Source organism: Pelecanus crispus, chromosome 7 (assembly GCF_030463565.1).
Source record: "Pelecanus crispus isolate bPelCri1 chromosome 7, bPelCri1.pri, whole genome shotgun sequence".
NCBI lineage: Eukaryota > Metazoa > Chordata > Aves > Pelecaniformes > Pelecanidae > Pelecanus > Pelecanus crispus.
The window spans coordinates 24,943,042-24,961,753 of NC_134649.1; the positions used below are offsets into that span (position 1 = coordinate 24,943,042).

The 18,712-nt window shown below is 55.9% G+C and overlaps 1 protein-coding gene and 2 non-coding genes across 3 annotated transcripts; 1 reads left to right on the plus strand and 2 right to left on the minus strand.

Annotated features, from left to right (window-relative positions):
- Positions 1 to 1,173: 1,173 nt before the first annotated feature.
- Positions 1,174 to 9,755, minus strand: LOC104036753 (sodium/nucleoside cotransporter 1). Its single transcript, XM_009490461.1, has 17 exons — positions 9,687 to 9,755; positions 9,516 to 9,613; positions 8,956 to 9,047; positions 8,319 to 8,508; positions 7,816 to 7,957; positions 6,906 to 7,019; positions 6,428 to 6,505; positions 5,977 to 6,057; positions 5,560 to 5,640; positions 5,292 to 5,417; positions 3,921 to 4,051; positions 3,549 to 3,717; positions 3,156 to 3,353; positions 2,608 to 2,689; positions 1,982 to 2,080; positions 1,391 to 1,502; positions 1,174 to 1,297 (listed from the first exon to the last, which is right to left on the minus strand). The coding sequence occupies exons 1-17, from the start codon at positions 9,753 to 9,755 to the stop codon at positions 1,174 to 1,176; spliced, it is 1,986 nt and encodes a 661-aa protein (XP_009488736.1).
- A 2,943-nt stretch (positions 9,756 to 12,698) lies between these two features.
- Positions 12,699 to 12,770, plus strand: TRNAH-GUG (transfer RNA histidin (anticodon GUG)). Its single transcript has one exon. It is a non-coding gene; the product is annotated as a tRNA-His (tRNA).
- Positions 12,771 to 13,092: 322 nt separating this feature from the next.
- On the minus strand, positions 13,093 to 13,164 carry TRNAH-GUG (transfer RNA histidin (anticodon GUG)). Its single transcript has one exon. It is a non-coding gene; the product is annotated as a tRNA-His (tRNA).
- Between the last annotated feature and the right edge of the window lie 5,548 nt (positions 13,165 to 18,712).

The window sequence follows — 18,712 nt, forward strand, 5'->3', positions numbered from 1 at the left end:
CTCTACCTCACTTGGGGCACCTGGGAGCGGGGCAAAGGGGAGACCTCTGATCCACGCTGGGCACTGCTTTGGCACATGTGGACGTCCAGCCCACAGGACTTAGCCCTCCTTGTCCACCTGCCATACGCAGACCCCATATGCCCTGCCCCAGCCCTATAGCATGACCTGGTCATGCTTCCTTAGCATCATCCCTGCTTGGCCCATGTACCCTAGTGGCAGCTAGTGGCACCCACTCTAGATCCCACTGTCCCGCAGTGGGAGGCAGTGACAGACAGGCAGTGGTGCTTGTGCATCCTGTGTTGCATCAAGCCTCCCTTGTGCCTGTCAGCTTGCTCAGGCATGCAGCAGCTGGCAGAGCATGGTAGTGGGCAGCAAGTCTTGCGAACAGCCGCAGTGCTGCCTGCTTGGTCTTGCTGTAGAGCATCACCTTCCCTAGGGCTTTGGAGGAGGGTGCTGGGTGCCAGGAATGCCACCCTGCATGGTGGTGTCCAAAATGGTGGCTTAGTACAGCCTGGTGGAGGAGGGAAGGGACTGAGCTGGGAGTGTGGCATGCTCTGGAGTCGTGGTTTGTTGCTGGGTCATTGTAAAATAACAATGTACATAATGTGGCTGCATTGGTGAATGGGTGCTTTTGAGTGCAATAAAGTGAGAAGGAAGTGTGGTCCCTGTGGAAAAGATGCACCCAAGTACAGCAGGACAGGGCAGCTTTGTGTTCGGGGGAAGGAAACATCTTCAAGTAATGGCTTTACCGCCATCCACACCCCGTGGGGGAGGAGAGGGTTGCTGGGACCGGACCCTAAAGCTGGCACCTGTCAGAGGCTCAGCTTGTGAGGTCTGCAGCAAATACTGGCTATGGCAGCTGCGGTTGCAGGGTACAGCCTGAGCAAAACACCTTGTGCCATGTGGGACAGCCACAGTCAGGAGTCAGAGCAGGGGTGAGGGCAAGCGCATGGGCATTTCCGTTATTTATTTGGGAGCAGTTCCTTTGTGTCCATGGGGCCAGCACCTAAGGGTGCTGGTTGCAAGGTGCATGCAGCTGTCCATCATCACTGGAGCAGAGACGACCTAATGCACAGATCTCTTCTGGGGTTTTTCCTACCTTTGGGGCTAGGCCTTGTAGACTGTGGTGCTCCCAGGCCCTTGCCCCTGGAGCAGGCAGCTACCAGCAAGTTTCTAGGTTGTCCCCGCACAGGACGTGTGGTTGTAGTGCCCGCAGCACTGTGTCAGGCACAGCACGCTCTCCGCCAGGCCAGCCCAGGCTCCTGTGAAGGAGAGCGTCCCATTCTCAAGCACCACGCTGGAAGGAGAGAAGCACAGTCAGGACAAGCTGCTGCCCCACCATCTGGGTTCCAAGGCCGGACCATATGGTTCTGGGACCTTTCACACCCACCTGGCAAAGAGCTGCTTGCAGCACGTGTACATGGTGTAGCTGGTAGAGCTGAAGTTGGCGGTGCTGAGGAAAGTCACACAGTTGCCCACCTCCGTTGGCACATGAAGGAGACCTGGGTGACAAGGTTTCCTGGTTGGGGCTCTTGAGGGACCGTGCATGCAAATCCCATACCCTGAGCATGCTTGCAAATCCTGTACCCCAACCCTGCTCACAAATCCCATACCCCAACTATGCTTCTTGCAAATCCTGTGCCTGGGACTGTGCTTGCAGGTCCCATGCACTGTCCCACCTCACCCCCAAGACAGCTGCAGCAGTGACCCCAGGGAACTCCTTGCAGTGCCCCAAAAGCTGCCCTTGAAATGTTCCCATCCCAACCCAGATGAGGATGAGGCGCCCCAGCAAAGCTATTGGGCTTGGGCAGCCCCTGGCAAAGCCATGAGGGGAGAGCAGAGGATTTGGAGGCCCTGGCGGAGCCATGGGGAGGACAGGCCAGCAGTCCCTATCCCTGCACCTGCATTTATAGGGGTCTTCAGCCCTCTGCCTCTCACTCCCTAGTTCTTTTGGCCCAGCTGGTTGTGGGCAGGGACCTACCTGCCAGGCAGGCATTGAGCATGGAGACACAGATGCCAGTGAGCAGGGCTCGCAGAACGATTGAGGCTAAGTCACCCTTGCGCTGGGGTACCATGGAGGCTGCGGGGGCAAAGCAGAGACGGGCGAGTCAGATCCTTGCTCCAGCTCTGCCCTGGGCTGGCGACAGACAGGGACGTGTCCCAGGTCCCCAGCTGACTCCGCCACATAGTGCCCTGCCCACCCCAACCCCTGGTGTCTGGGGGACATGGTGATCCCAGCCAGTACCCAGCATGCTGTATGCCTGTACTGGTAGCGGTGGGTGCTGGCAGAGCGCTGTGCCCACCCTGCACCCTTGGGTGATCAACCAGAGCCCTCAGCGCTCTCAGCACTGGAGTCTGTGCTCTTTGCTCAATGGTTGGGTGTCACCTGGGCTTGTGGGACATACACGTGCTCTTGCCCATGGGTACAGTGCAAAAATAATCTCTTATCACCTCAGGCAAATCCTGTTTCTTATCTGTGTGCTGGCAGAGACCAAACATGGAGACTTGAGGGCAGCAAATTCCTCCTGCCCCAGCTGAGCCCTTGCTCTCTGAGGCCAGGATCCCCCTGCATTGTGCCCAGGCATCCAGGATGCGGGTCACACTCACCCAGGCCTCCCAGCATGATCCCAATGGAGCTGAGGTTGGCGAATCCGCAGAGTGCAAAGGTGGCGATGGTCTCAGCTCGCTCCTGGAGGGCACAGTGGCATGGGACGGTCACCTCCACCCAGGAAGCAGCCCCCAAGCACCCAGAGCTGAGCACCATGTTGTAGCTCCCAGCGCAGCCAGACATGATGGAGATAAGTTCCCCACCCCAGTCCTTTCTCCTTCAGCTATTTTTGGGAGCAAGGATGCAGGTGGTAGGCAGCCTGCCCCTGGGAGAGGGTGGGCTGGGGGGACAGGGAGCCCTGTAGCACCATGATCTGCCCCACCAAGGAGCAGGATAAATGGGAAAGTGCTTCACTGACTCCTTCAGGATGACCCTGTACCCAGCAGTTAGTGAACATTCAAGTCTAGTTGGCCGTAGGTGCCATCCCGCTCCCAACACCATCATCCCCCTGCCTGCCCACCACCCATCTGCCTGGCCAGGTCCCATGCTCCATTTTGGCTGGCTCCATCCCTGCTCTGTGCCCAGCAGGGTGGCAGGTGTCCCTTACAGATATCCACTGCTTCCGGCTCCCGTCCCACTCCTCCAGGCCCAACAGACGGTTCTTCTTGTATGTGGCCAGCTGCTGGTACGCCACAAACTCATTCAGGAAGATCTTGATCCCCAAGAGCTCAGCCACCAGTGGTGAGTCTGCCCAATCTGCCCCCATGAGAAAGGCCACAGGCATGAGAACGTAGGAGCAGATCACCTGGGAAAAGCATTCCAGAAGGGAGCAACTCAGAGCTGACCATCTGTGTAGCCCCTGGCTTGGACACCTGCTGCCAGCATTTGCCAAACATCCAGCAAGGGTCTCGGCAGCCTACTGAGGTGGTGGGCAAAGGTGGGAATGGGTGGGGGATGCAGGATCTGGCAGCTCAGACCATGGGGCTGCCCTTGGGGATACCTGGAAGGAGAGCCCCTCGATGTCTACCATCTCCCCGAACCAGCGCAGAGCAGCATTGATGAACTCCAGTACCGCCAAGAAGGCAATAAGATTGGCTGCAATGTTGGCCACGAGCCCCACGGAGGTGGCAGCTCCATTGCTCGCTGCTTCCAGGATGTTCTGCTCTTCCCTGCGTGGAATTAGACCCCAATGGTGTGGCCAGGCATCCCCTGGGCAAGGTTAGCTCTCACTCCATGGATGTTGCACACCACAGGTTCTCCCAACCTTGGGCCACCCGCAATGTCCACTTGTGCTCCCAAATTTCCCCCACAGCTTCCCCGCACTGGCAGGATGCTTGCAACCCCCCTCCACCATCCCTCTCCTCACACTCACCCACTGGAGAGGCGGATGCTTGCTTTGCCCTTGAACTTCGACTCTTCCACTTCAGGGTAGACAAGTTTGGACATGGCGAGGGCACAGGGTGCAGCCATCACAGAGGCTGCAATCAGTGATGCCGCATCTATCTGCAATGCACAGACCATGGGCTTAGGCACCGCCATTCAAGGCTGTGCCCCATGGTGTGCCACCCCAGGGCACCCCAGCACATGGCTGGCATCTGCCAGTGATGCGTGGAGCAATTCAGGGTTCTCCGTTTGCTCAGGATGGGAAAAATATCTATCTTTTTCCCAGGGCCATCAGGCAGCTTGCCTGGATGGAGGCATTGCTGGAGCTGCAGCAATCATGGCTTTGGAGATGTTTATCTGTCCTACTGTTTGACCTAATCATGATGATCCTTGTCCCTTCCTTGTCCCTTTTTTTCAGTATCAGAGCAATAGGTTGTGCAATATTGCGAACTTCTACCCGCTGACGAAGAGCCAAGCTCCCAGCCTCACCCCTTCCCTGCCCACTGAGTGGCAGCGTCTCATTTCTCTGACCTTTCACCCTCAGCTCCCTGTTTAAGGAGACTAATTAATGTTTAAATAGCAGGACCTCAGCCAGCAGGTCGAGGAGAAGGTTACAGAACACTGATGAGGCTGTGTCTGGACACCGTGTCCAGGGCTGAGACACTGATGAACTGGAGAGGCATCCCCAAGGGGGGCTCGGGGCACAGGACCACCAAGGCAATGCTGGAGGAGCAGGGCTTGTTTGGCTGGGAGAAAAGAGGGCTGGTGGGGGTTGTAGTTGCTGTTCCAAGCTACTTAGAAGGGGGTTGGAGGGGAGACACTGCTCAGAGGTGCCCAGTGAAAGGGTGAGAAGCAATGGCACAGTTTCAGTCAGGGAAATTCCAGTTGGATATAAGGAAAAAATGGTTCCCCATGACTGAAGCACCTTGTGGGGTGGACCAGAGAGGTGGGGGGGAGATCTCCATCCATGGGGATGTTCACCACCAACCCGGACAAGGGCCTGGGCATCCCCTTGGGCTTTGCCATCACCTCATTTGGGCAGGAGGGTGGATCAGAGACCCCCAGAGCGTCCTTCCAGACTTAATTATCCTGTGATTCAGTGAGATTTGCCCTGCTTGCTGTGCAAGGACTTGCAGTGAGGGTCCCATGGCAGTGCCTTCTACCTGGCAGGGCTCTGGGGTTTTGGCCAGGCCAGTAGGTGAGGCCTGGACATGGAGGCACCCTGCCCTCATCCTGCTTATGGAAAGGGACCATGGGGTACCTGCCAGGGGTCTTCTCATACCCACAAGTCCAGGGCAGGTCTTGCATGTCAGGACCCAATAGCAGGGAGCACGTGGCATAGATCTGCTTGTGCACTCACCCCAAAGGATATATAGGCACCCATCACACTGCCTGCAATGGTGGAAAAGCCACCAGTCATCACAGCGTGGATTTCTGACTGGGTCATGTCTGCAAGGTATGGACGGATAAGCAGTGGGGCTTCAGTCTGCAAGAGAGAAAACCCTGTTGTCCTTGAGGCAGGGCCATGCAGGGCTGCAGGTCTCCTGAGAAAGGAGGACAAGACCCTTCCTCCAGGGCAAGCTCAGCTGCAAGGGCTGAGGAGCTGGATCTTCTGCTCAGGACCTTACCTGTCCCACGAAAATGTTCCCTGCCACACTCAGGGTCTCAGTGGGAGTGGTACCCATCGAGACCTGAAGCAGCCAGGAGATCTGGGGAAAGATGAGGCCACCATGTTCACAAAGACTCCTGGCACCCTGCCACCCTCCCCATGAAGCAGGACACTGTTTGGCCCTCAAGCTGCACAGAGGTGGTCTTGGGAAGCACCCACAGACCAGGTAGCAACATCAACTCCAGGGCTGGGCTTTCTCAGGAGGACATATGAGAAAGAGGGGCTTTTTGTCTATTCTTTTAAGCAGGACAAATCACCCCAAATTAGTGCTATGCCAATTTTCCTGGGACATCCCTCAGCTGATCATAGCAGTCAGAGAACCCACCAGGTTCTTCTCCTTTCCACCACCATCCCAGAGCCAGGTGTGAGGCCCTACCTTGACAATGAGCCACTGCATGATGCCGAGGTAGTAGAGGATGGACATCACACAACTGAAGAACACAACAATGGGCAGAGTCTGCAGGCAAGGCACCAGGGCATGGGTTAAAGGAGAGCTGAGCAACACATGTAAGTACAGTTGGGGACCAAGCCCCTCTGTCCCATGAGCCATGGTGTGGTATTGCATAGCCAGCCCATGCTATTGGGATACCACAACACTGGGCTAGGCTGGCAGGAGGGACAGGGACCAGTGCAAATCCTCCATGGCACTGAGGATGTCCACAGGTGGATACAAAGCTGAGGGAGACCCATCCTTGAGCCAGTTGAGCTCTACTGCAGCAAACCTGGCTGCATTTAGCTCCATGGTCTCCAGGACCCAGCAAGGCAGCCAGCCCGGAAGAAAACCAGGCTCTGCCTCTCCCTCCCCATACCCCATTCCCCAAGCCGACCTGAAAGGCAAAGACTTCTTCAATGAGCATGTTCCCAAACACAAAGCTGGAGCCAGCTGTGGTGTAGCCCAGGAAGAACTGCAAGTGGAGAAGTTACATGGTAGGATGGAGATCTCCATTAGCTCTTTCCTTGACATCTCACTTCTACCTAGCAGGGGTCTCTACTCCCAGTCCCACAGCTCACTTCACTACCCGCCCAGAGAATGACCCTCTGAAACCTAAGCTGGGGACACTGGTGGGCTGTGTCCAAGCCACAGGGCACTGCTCCAGCCTGCAAGGGAGACTTCATCGAAGGGTCTGGGCTGCTGCAGAAAAACCAGGAAAGATCTGGCTTTTCTCCAGTCCCAAACAAAAATATTTGTGAGCATGCAGTCCCTGCAGCTTCTCTGCCCCGTGCCACCCTCTGCTCTTCTTGCTGATTCTGGGGCGGGGCTACATTGAGGGCGCAAGCACGGGATGGGGTGAGCAGATGCAGTACCTGGATCTGGTCACCCAGCCACTGGAAAGCTTGGACACCAGGGGTTGTTCGGAGGATGAAGAGTCCAAATAAGAACTCCAAGCCAAGACCCCAGAAAACGGCTCTCCAGGACACCTGGGGACCAAAAGCAGAATAGAGACTGAGATGTTAGCAAAGCCTACAGACTCCCCTCTCTGGCTTCCCGCCCCTTCAACAGCTGCACATGGCAAACATCTTTACACTGTGCCCTGGGTGAGGGTCATAGGGATACTAATAAAGGAAGTGTCACAGAAACCCACAAGCATAGATTGGTGATAGAGGAAGAAGATGAGTTGCTGGGACTTGGGAACTGGCTGGTGGAACATAACCTGCTAGGCTTACCCAGGAGGAGATGAGCACAGAGACTTGTTTGACTGGTAGTACAGACCCGCTAGATTAAAACTTCCTGTTTGTTAACCCTTTGGAGGAGGCAGATGGAGGGATTGCCCAAAACATTGAAGCAGGTTGGGTTGGAAGCCACTGGGACTTCAGTTACTTCTGCCTGAGTCATCCATGGCACCTGAAGCTCAGGCCCACCCTCCACCCACAGGCACCTGACGCTCAGGCTTGGGTCTGGTGCTGGGTCTCTATGTCTGACCCACTATGAGGGACATGGTGGAAAACAGGATGGAGGCACTGTGGGGGAGACCTGGGTTGGGCAGTGGGAAGGAGAGCAGTGAGGTGGCTTTGAGGCTTCATCCACCCGACCAGCTCGGCTCCCCAGGCTGTGCCCAGCTCTGCCCAGGAGCCCTGCTGGGCTTCTGCTTCCTCCAGGGAGCTGCAGCAATGGGCCGTCAGGGGATGGAAGTGGGAAGGAAGCATTTGTTCCCCAGTGCTGGGTGGCCACCTCCTGCAAGGGGACCAATGGCCAAGCCACACCTGAAACACGTACGGCACTATGGTGCTTGGAGCAGGCAAACAGGAACAGCACCAAAAAGCAGAAGCCAGCTAATGAGATGAGCTGCTCCGGATTTCTGGAGGTGTCCAAAGCCAGCCACACGATCAGGCCTGCCAGGAGGGCCACCCACAGCAGCCTGCAAAGGAAATCCCAGGCTGTCACAGAGAGGATGTCCCCATGGGGAGAGCGGCTCACGAAGGGCAGGAGCTATTGCATGGGAGATGCCACTGTTAAGGTCCATGCATTGAAGAAACCTGGGGCTTGGACACAAATGAGGGGTGTGAATAGCCATCATGCTACTGAGGTAGAGTAGCAAGATGTTTCTGACATGGCTTTTAAGCAGTCCCCAGGCTGGGCCATGCCTCATTATTCATGAGGTGCCTGCACAGCACTAGGGCATGTACCCAATGCCACCAGCTGGTCATGCTGGCAGGGCAGCCATGGGAGAGGGGACTCGAGTGCTGGGAGGGATCTGGCCCTGCCTTTTCCTGACTCACCATTTCAGCCACGGCCAGGACTTTTGGAAGCATTTCCAAACAGGGCTGAAGAGCAGCAGTACCTTTGCCCCACAATGCTTCTTGAAGAGGCTCCAGCAGATGAAGAAAACAACCACAGCAGTCATGACAACCAAGGCAAGGGCTCGCTGGAAGTTGAGCCAACAGGCCGCAATAAAATAGCACAGGTAGGCTGGAGAAGGCACAGTGGGGGTCAGAAACATCAGGGCCGTAGGATCACAGATTCGTAACACTAACTGGGGTCAACGATGAGGTTCATTTCCTCCAAATGGCCTTCCCTGGCCACCCTTGACGTTCCCATCTGTGCATGTGGAGGACTTAGGGAGCACCACCCCAGCAGCCAGGCTCACTGGTGACAGCACCTCAGCTGTCTGGAGGCACATGGAACAAGCAGAAGAGGCACAGAAAACCCTTCGGGTAGGTGGAGAAAGGGGAGGAGGACAGTGAGGTGCAAGTAGCCTTCATGGACAGGAGTGGTGGGGTGAGGAGGGGGCAGGCAGTGGGGCTGGTGAGAGCAGATACAACCTCCACATGGGTGGCCATGCCCAGTGCGTGGAAGGATGGGGTCATGGCCAGCCAAAGGGCTGTGGAGATGGGGTCTCAGTGCTCAATTCCTCACCTACTCCAAGGAGCCCCAGGACGACCCTTCTCAACACCTTGGCATGAGCCTTGCAGAAGCATTTTGCCTTGGATGCCGGCTGCAGGGCCTTCCTGGGAAGAGTCACATGCCAGAGACGTGAGAGGCACAGATGATAGATCCTGAAGTTCAACCCAACCCAACTCAACAGTCAGGCCATGACCATGCCTCCCAGGAGGGCACCTGTGGCAGCAGCACTGTGGTACAGGTATGCTGTGGCCTCTAGCAGCTCTGCTGCCTGCTCCCAGGAGGAGTGAACTAGCCCATTATGGCAGGGGAGACCCCACCACACTCCCCCAACACCCCAGGCACCATGAGTCGAGGCTTGCTCTGCGTGGCTGCTATGGGGACAGAGACCTGCCACTGCCACCCTACGAAGCCATATGGAGCCATCAGGCACTGTCCCCTCTATGTGGTCAATATGACCCTACTCTGCTCCCCAATCAGGTTTGGCTCCAGGAGAACCACTGGCCCAAGGATTGCAGACTTGCTATGACCACTGGAAATACCCTACATACACGCATTTCCAGGGGTTATCCTACCTGCAGTAGGAGGAGAATCTCCCTTTGCATTCTCCTCTCCTCTCCTCTTTGCTCTCACCACATGGATCATCACATTCCTCACAGAGTCTCTCCTCCCCCTGGAAAACCATCATTAGCTGGAGCCCCTTGAGCAGCTCCTGTACCCCAACGGGAGGGGAAGGAGGGACTTACCACAGAGGTGAAAGCTGGGTTATCTGCACCCTTCTCAAGGTTGTCCAGGGTTATCTGGTTTTCTTCCATCTCCAGAAGTGCCGCAGCTTCAATGCATTGGAGAAACAGCACTGCAAGGGACCAACACTGGCTGGGGAGAGAAAGAAGAGATCAGCTCTGGGAAGGATTAATGTCCAACCCTGATTTTCAATTTTGCGTCCCCGAGAGGAGAATGCCCTTTGCAGTAGGGATTCAGAGCAGTTCCTGCACCAGCACATCAAGGGACCATCCCATGGGATCCTCAAGCTGTGGGGCTGGTGTGCTGACTTCCTTGTTCTCCTGTAACTCTGGGAAGGTCTTTGCTCTTCCATGCTTCCAAGGAATTACAGGAGAGGATTAGATGCAGCAGGGAGAGCTGCTACTCCTCCTCCAAGTTCATGGCAGTGGCCACCGGCCTCTATGAGCCCCCTTGCAAGCGGGATTTTGCAAAAAATAAATCTGGCTGCATCCCTCTTCAAGAGCTCTTGGTGCAACCGAGTAAGATAAGGAAGAAGGCCCTTTCGTATTGATAACTAGTACAGTGCAGGAGCAATGGGTAGGAATAAGTGGTAGTTTGCATGGGGACTGGTCCTAAAGGAGGATCATACTGGGAGAATTGGTCCAGCAAAGCCATAAGAACCAGTGTTATGCCAGGGCAGGAACCCTTGGAGCATCCCATTTGGGCATCCTCCCAGTTCCTCTACCTGGAGAAGGATGAGGGAAGAGCAGAGAAGTCGCAGATGAGGCAGCAATTGACAGTAGGAGCGCTTCTGTGTGAGGCCAGAGGGAGTAAAGGAGTTGTCCTTGCTTTGGAGGAGAATCGTATCTGCATGGAGAAGGTGGAGACAGCAGGGTCATTGCCTACTTCCTGCAGTGTAAGAATTAGGGTCCACTGAAGGGAGCGACCCAGCCCCAAATGAAATGAGTGGAAGTGAGGAGTTTTGGAGAACATCCCCTTCAACATGGGACCTCATGGCAGCTGAAGGTGATGGTGGGCTCCGTGGACCAGTGGAGCCACCAAGGGGGAGCACTGAGGTGTGCTGGCCCCCAGAATGGGGCTGGTGTGGGCTTGATGCTCCTCAGCAGCAGAGCAGGACCTAGGGCCATGGTAGGAACCCAGGGCCCCAGACCTCCTCCAGGGCCTCCGGCACCCCCGGTGCCCCCTGGGGCTCAGGGACACCTCATCAGGACCCTGGCAGGGATCAGGAGGACCACCCATCCCCAGGCCCACCACCGTTTCAGGGACACCCCCGCAGGACCCTTCTGGGCTCCAGTAACCCGTCCAGCACCCCCCGGGCTCAGGGACACCTCCAGGACCTCCCAGGGCTCTGGGACCCACCCAGGGCTCCTGGCTATCCCCATTCCTCCCAGGCTCAGTGCCCTCCAGGATCCCATGGCTGATGCCACCACCATGACCCCCCCCAGCACCAACCACCCCCCCATGGCTCATCCATCTTTTGTTTTGGTGAAGCCTCACTGGCTGCCCTCCCCTTCAGGCGTGGGGCCACATAGACAGGCAGCCAATCAGTGGGGAAGCAGGTGGGCACCCCACACATAGCCCCTCACCCCATCGCGCTCTGTGTCCTCATGCCATGCCGTGCCCCCCCACGCCCTCCTGTCCCCCATGGACCCCCATGGCCTCATGGTGTAGCGTGGCTGCATGCCTCTCTGCCCTTCCCACTGCACCCCTGCACCCCATGACCTCACACCTCCCATGGCCTCATGCCCCATGCCCTCAAGGCCCCGTGCCCCATGCCCTCATGCCCCCCATGGCCTTGCGCCCTCCCCATGCCCCATCGCTCTATTTGCCCTGGCGCCCACTGGCCCCCCATGCTCACCTGCAGCCCTGCTGGCTGCACAGCTCCTGGCTCCACGCCCCGGTTACCGATTAACAGCTCAGTCCAAAGAGCTGGGCTGGGTGCTGCAGGGCCAGGGCTGCCCTGGCTCCTCCCGGAGCTCATGCCTGGGTGCCCAGCTACCCACAATGGCATGCAGGGGAGCCCAGCAGGGCAGCCATGCAGGGCACCTTGTCCCCCCCCAAAAAGGTTGCCCAGGATACTTTCACCCCCAGGCAAAATGAGCCTTGAGGGAAGATATTAAAAGCAGAAATCTAACCTATATTTCACCCCAGGAAATGCTTCCCGGGAAAAGAGCTAGGCACACGTGGCCTCCAAAGCTGTGGTGGTGCAAAGTTGTGTCACCAGGCCACTAAGCAGCATGGGATGGACAGGGGCTGCAGCCAGCAAAAATGTTGCCTGCCAGCATGTGTTGGAAACCATTTTTTCATGTGGAACAGTGGGAACGTGCGTGCACCCAGCTGGTATCTCCCTGCTTTTTTTTTTTTTTTTGCAGTGAGTGGTGAAATTATGTCACTCTGAGGGTGCCAACACCAGGAATTAGCAGGAATCGGTTCAGAGATTGCTGATTAATGATGCCACGGGATGCTTGGGGTGTCCACGCACCACACCATGCCCATATGCAAATGCTCCCTGTGCCAGTTCCCCAGCGCACAGGATTTCATCCAGTGGATAAAATCTTTTTTATCTTTTTTAATCTTTTTTTATCTTTTTTTTTTTAAATCTTTTTTATCTTTTATCTGTGGATTTTATCCAGTCCTGTTGCTAAAACTGCCTAAATTTGGGGTTGGTGTAGCATGAGGGCACTCAGCACTTGCTTGCACAAGTCAGTGCGTGGATGACAAGGAATAAAACCCTGAAAGTGGCTTGTGCAATGCTGGTGTAAACACGTCCCCGCATGTGCAAGGCTCCCTCAGCCCGCTGCAACACTCGTGGGCTACTCGTGCAAACACCTGTGGGACGCACAGAGCCTGAGCACCGCTCGCATGCTCACCAGGTGCTGCAGCAAACCCAGCGCCCCACTTACCAGTGCAGAACAGGAGAGCAGGCTCCGCACCTCCGCCCCACCCCGCGAGCGCAGCGGCGTCACAACTAAGGGCCGCCGCGCCGAAATGGTAAAATAGAGCCCCAGTAGCGCGCCGTGATCGTATAGTGGTTAGTACTCTGCGTTGTGGCCGCAGCAACCTCGGTTCGAATCCGAGTCACGGCATCGTCTCGGCGGTACCACGGCAGGTGGGCTTTACTTTTCTCCAACGTCGCTATTATTTTATTTTATTTTATTTATTTTATTTTTATTTTATTTTATTTTAATTTCCTGTTGCGCCGTTACTTATCCCCCCACTCTCCTGCAGAGTCCCCGGGCTGGGCGGGCACGGCCCGGTCCCGCAGCACCGTACTCCGCCAGGAGCCGGGGGAAAAAACATATCAAATATCGTCGCGACGTGAAAAAAAATCAAGATTAATGAAGCCGTGGGAGACGAAGGAAAAGAAAACACCACGCCACCCCACTTGCCGTGGTACCGCCAGAACGATGCCGTGACTCGGATTCGAACCGAGGTTGCTGCGGCCACAACGCAGAGTACTAACCACTATACGATCACGGCGCGCTACTGGGGTTCTGGGTAAGCACATGTGGTGCGGCGGCCCTTAGTGGTGACGACGCTGAGCTCGCTGCGCGGGGCGGGGCCAGGAGGTTCGCGCTCCGCCCCCGCTGTGCAGAGTCTCCATGGCAACGCGGGGTGAGTGGCGGCTTCTTTCTCCCTCTCCCCCCTCCTCCTCTCTCCCCCCCCCCCGCCCCGCCCAGGTTGGGCTGTGTGCGCCTGCGCGGGGCTGGCCGCGGCGGGGAGGGGCCCCTAGCCGCCGCGTCGCCCCCCCCCCGCCCCCAAACCCGGCCCCTGATCCCGACCTGGACCCTAGCGTGGGCTGTGACCCTGGCCCTCTCCACACCCCTCACCCTGGCCTGACCCTGACCCTAAACCCTGACTCTCTCCCACCTCTAACCCTGTACTATCTCCTTCCCTGACCCCAGCCCCGAATCTCACCGTGATTCTAAGCCTAACCCCCCTCTTACCCCTGGTTTTAACCCTCTCTAACCCCACTCCTAACCCTATCTCTTCTTCTCTGGCCTTGGCCCAACTCCAGACTGTGATCGTGACCCTGTCCCTGCTTCCAGCTGTAGCCATGACCCCCACCCAACTCTTACCCGACCCTTCTCCTCATCCTGCCCCTTTTTCCAACCCTTACTGTGTCCATAACCCTGACCCCAACCGCTGCCCAGCTGTAATCCCGCCTCTCACCCCGTGGGTGTTTCTCAGGGAGTAAAGTTTCTCTTTACTGCAGTATTAACGACTCAGAACACCAGGGTGGTGCCCACAGACTGAGAGAGGAAGACAAGGGGTTAATGATGAAATTGTCTATGTGGCCCAAAAGAGTGGCGGCTATCAGTCTGTGCTGCTGTTCCTGTTTCTTCCTGCTGAAACACACAATAATGACTGTTTGCCATCACCACTGTTGCTGATTTTTGCAGTGCTCCAACCTTTAATAGGCTCTCCTATTTTCACAGATATGCAAAGAGTTCAAAACACCTGGGATCAAAAGGATATCTTTGTGTAAAATATTTTTAGAGCAATCATGGCACTTCAAGGCACTCAGATGGCCCAGATGACTCATACCTCTGTGCTGCATCATGGGGAAGATCCGGTCACAGAAACCTCTGCTCCTGCATGCACAATGAGCTCATCATTTGGCACCACATATATGCACCACTACGTGTTTTGCCTGCATGTGAGAGGGTGCTGGAAGAGGCAGAGGTTTCCTGCAGCCACGCTGCCCGTGCTGGGTAGGAGTATGTCCCTGCACCATGTCTGTCCTTGTATAACTGCTGCGGCTGGTGAATCCTAAATCTAAGAGGGTCTTCCTGAGGCTTGGGACAAACCAGAGGAAGGCCCTGTGCACCTTGGTTGCTCTGTGAAGTAATTACTTCTGCCACCCTGACCTCCTCATCTTGCTCATATCCAACCAAGATGAGCCTGGGCCTGAGTGGTGGAGGAAGACAGAGCGGCCTTTTGTGGCCTCCGTTTGTCTATGTTCACTTCTTTCTTCCCTCAGCCTCTTTGCTGTTGACTTGCCCTAGGCACTGGTGTGCATGCTGGTCTCTCAGCAATGGTGGGAACCTTTGCACTGGGAGATGTTCTCCACAACCTGGCTGACCAGGAGATGGTGGAGGAGGGGCTCTTTGGTGGTATCACTGAATGACCTGGGTGTCTGCGTGGCTTTGGTACTGCCCTCCTACCCCAGCGCTGCCCTTCTCCCTCCCTTGTCTGCCCTCCAAGGATCCCAGTCTGTCCCTCCCAGCTGCAGGGACACTGCTCTTGCTCATCTGTGGCAAACTCTGTCACCATCTGTGTCCTCATGCTGGACATAAAGTGGGTACAGCATCACTGGTAGGAGATACCTGTGCCTCCTCCCATGTCCAGGGAGTTTAACACCATCAGCAGCGCTTTGGCTGCACCATGGAGAGAGATCTGACTATCCAGACATCTGCAGGACAGGGGGCAGCTGAGCTGCAGAGGTGGGGTCATCACAACCTCTGAATCTCAAGGCACGAGCTTGTGGAGGGGAGAGGTCTTTGTGCTGCCCTGTGCCTGGCCTCTTGACCCTTCCTCCATGCAGAGCTGGTGGTGACACAATTCCACAGAGCTGGGTTGTGTCACTGTGAAAGGACAAGCCCAGCTCCATGCCGGCCTGCTCTCATGCACGGCCCTGTACAATTGCTGTGTTGGGTCAGTGCAGCCATGGTGGGGAAGAAGCACCCAAGGGAGAAGGTGGGATGGTGTGGATATGTGGAGCACCTCTGGCAGGACATGCTGCCTGTGCCCTGCAGGGATGGAGAACCTACAGAGACACACACAGCGACCAGGGGATTCCTCCTCAGGCACTTGCATGGGCAGGCAGAGCAGGACCCCTAAGGTTGGTGTCCACCATGGTCTTGATCCTGATTCTTGGCCTGGCGTGGTGCAGGGCTCACATTTGCATGGGTGCGTGCTGGGTGCTGCTCACATGGTGTGTACAGCACAGGCTCCTCTGTGGGCAGGGAGGAGGTGGTGGGGCTCGTGCTTTGGATGCTCAGCAGTCATTTCTGGAAGGGGGAAGCTGACAGAATAACAATGATCTCAACTGCTGGAACAGGCATGACTGAGATAAATGCTGCAGCGATAAGGAGGAGTTGGACAAACATGGAAGTGACCAGGGAGGTGGCAAGTGGACACAGAGATAAGTGGCAGGGGCCTGGCAGGTGTGGAAGAGGAGGCTTGAAGCTGCTGCCACCCATCACTGGCACTGCTGGCCCTGTCCCAGCACAGCTCCCTACCCATGGGCTGCCTTCCCCAACAGAATTCGGATACAACTGCTTATAATGAAATTGTGCCAGCTTGTCAGGGCCCCAACAGCCCTTTGCTGCATGGGTTTGTCCACAGGATGCTGCTAGTCTGGCCCGGATGCTTCAGACCCACCAGGATGTGTTCACACAGCATGGAGGAAAAGGGATGAGCTTCTGGGGGCATCGGGGGACTGTCTATCTGCTGGATGACCTGATCCCTTTGGGCTCTGCTCAGCACCTGGGCAGGACAGCTGCTCCAGGCAGGCTCCTCTGCTCTTCCCACCCTCACTGCTCTGTCCCTTGATGGCTTTTCTCCAAGCTCTTCTGACGCCTGTGGGCTGCATTCAATGGGATTTTAAAGGTGCCTGCAATGTTGAAATGCTGGTGCAGCCAGGCAGAGAGTGCTTCTGGGCCCAGGCATTGCCATTCTGTGGCACAAACATAAATCTTCCGGCTGGCACAGGGACAAGGGCAATTTATCACTGTGTGGCTGTCTTGGCTGCTCTGCCCCTTGAGCGGCCTCTCCAGCTGTTCCCTTGCTGGGGCAGCCCCTGACCTCCTTTCCCCGTCTCAAGGAGGTTGATGAGAGGCAGAGTGATCCCTACCACCTCCTCTTTTGGTCTCAGCTCCCTAAAACAGCCCCAGTAGCAGTGCTGGTGCCCAGGGAGGTGGGACAGATGCCAGTGCTGCAAGGAGGTGCTCTGTGTTTTACTGGTGATAGAAAACTGTGCGCTGATGCAGGCCAGCAGTGTCATCTCTGGGTATTCAGAGGCCTTAAATTCAACTTGCAATTTGTTCTGTTGCTGAAAGCCCACCTTCCTTCCTAAGGAAATCAGGCTGACTCCACTGAGTTATACTATCTAGTCCAGTATCCCATGTTCCCATACCCACAGGCACTGCTGGGCTGGGCACTGCAGGCGCTGGAGCAAGGGCAGGCCAGGGAAGGGTTCTGGGGCTGGGATAATTTTGGAGGTGAAGGTTTAGGTGGGATTTGGGGGCAAAAGACAGCACATCTGAACTAGGAGACAGTTGCAATCAACCTGACATGGCTCTGTCCCCACCATCTACCTCCCCATCCTCTTCTAGCTCATGAGACATGCGCCAAGGACTGAAGGAGGACTTAAGCATTTCTTGACATGAATGTTCAGCTGTGATGCTCTTGAGAGGCTTTATGAGCCCACAACAGTGCATGAGATGGTCCTGGTTCTTCTAAAGCCCAAGCTTCAAAGGACATTTTCCAGTCTGCCAGCACTATGCAGGGCAGGCAACCAGGCTACAACAGACTGATTTTCTGCTTTGTTGTATTTTGGGGTCCCTTTGCCTGGCTGTAGCATCCAGAGAGCAAGGAAAATGATCCCCAAAATATATTGAGCAGGGATTCACTGAAGCTGTCCTGTCTGACCTTGAGGGAGCACATAGCCTGGAGCAGCCTCTTGAACCCCTTCCTTGTGGGTCCAGCATCCAGCTGGAGCTGGGATGTGATAAAAGTGTCCCAGGGGAGAGTCAGCCACCCCACAGCCCTATATAAATGCTTCCACATGTTCATGTGTGCCCTGCCTCGTTCCAGCTGCCAACCCAAGCTCTCACTCTGCCTTTGTCTGTGCCAGGAGTGGGAGCCTCCTCCTGCAGCAGGGATTTATAGCCTGCACACAGCCACCTCTTAACCCCTCTTTGTGATGCTGAGTGGGCAGAAAACAGGCAGCCATATGCTGCCAGGCAGTCTGCCCGGCCTTTGCCTCTCCAGGTCTTTGACTCCCCTCTGAATTCAACTTCATTTTCTGCCTCCCAGCCCTTTTGGAGACACAGGGCTGGGTTGGTGGCAAAAGCACTTGTTCCCCTCTGCATGGGGGCAGTGGCCTCTGTTTTGCTCTTGTCTGCCATGCCCATCTTTCTGATGGTTGATGACAGCCCTATTAAGAGGTATAAAGGGGATGCCAGGGGTGGTTCACAGCCCCTAGGCAATGTAAAGCCAGTGAGAGTCTGTCTGGAGAAGGACTCAGCTGTGTGAGCATGGCCATTACAGCTGGATTAATCAAACGCACCATTAACACTTTCCTGGAGCACACAGGTCCCCCCCAGCCAGCCCTAGAGCACAGGCCTCCAACTGGCACGTTGTTCTGATTGAGCTGCAAATGCTCCAGCTCCTTAGTTTGCTCTGCCTCAGATCAATGAGTGCAGGTGGCTCCAATCAATTCCAATTTACTGCTCACTGTTGAGTTCAGATCTGTGCTCTACCAGTTGGTCCCACTTCCTTTGTTCTTTCAGAAGAGGAATTCAGGCATCTTGTCCCACCTTGAAACCACTGTGCCCTTGCAGGGTCAAGCCCGCTGGTAGGGACAAATACCCCACAGATGCAGATGTTCCTCCCTGCCAGCCCAATGGAGGGCCAACAATGAAGGGCTGAATTTGTGCTATGGCTAGAGCCCTGAAAGCATCAACCTGGGCTGGGCAGAGTGTGGAAGTGGGTGGCTGGATGAGGCCATGAGATTTGCATGATATAATCTAGCTGTTGCCACGAAGCCGGCATCTGTCATGAGGTTTCTCTGCCACGAGCCTGGTTTTGCTGTCGAAATACCAAAGGCAGCTGCAGAGAGCTCCTGTGGCTTGGCTCCCCTGTCCCCGTGGGCATCAAGTGCAGCTTCACTTCTCTGGGGCTTGAGACCATGTGAAACGATTTTATGGAAAAATGCAAAAGAGTTTACGTAGCGGCTGTTCAGAGGTTTCCCTCAAACCCATACCTGGCATTTGTGAAAGAGGCGTTTCTCACACTCTGT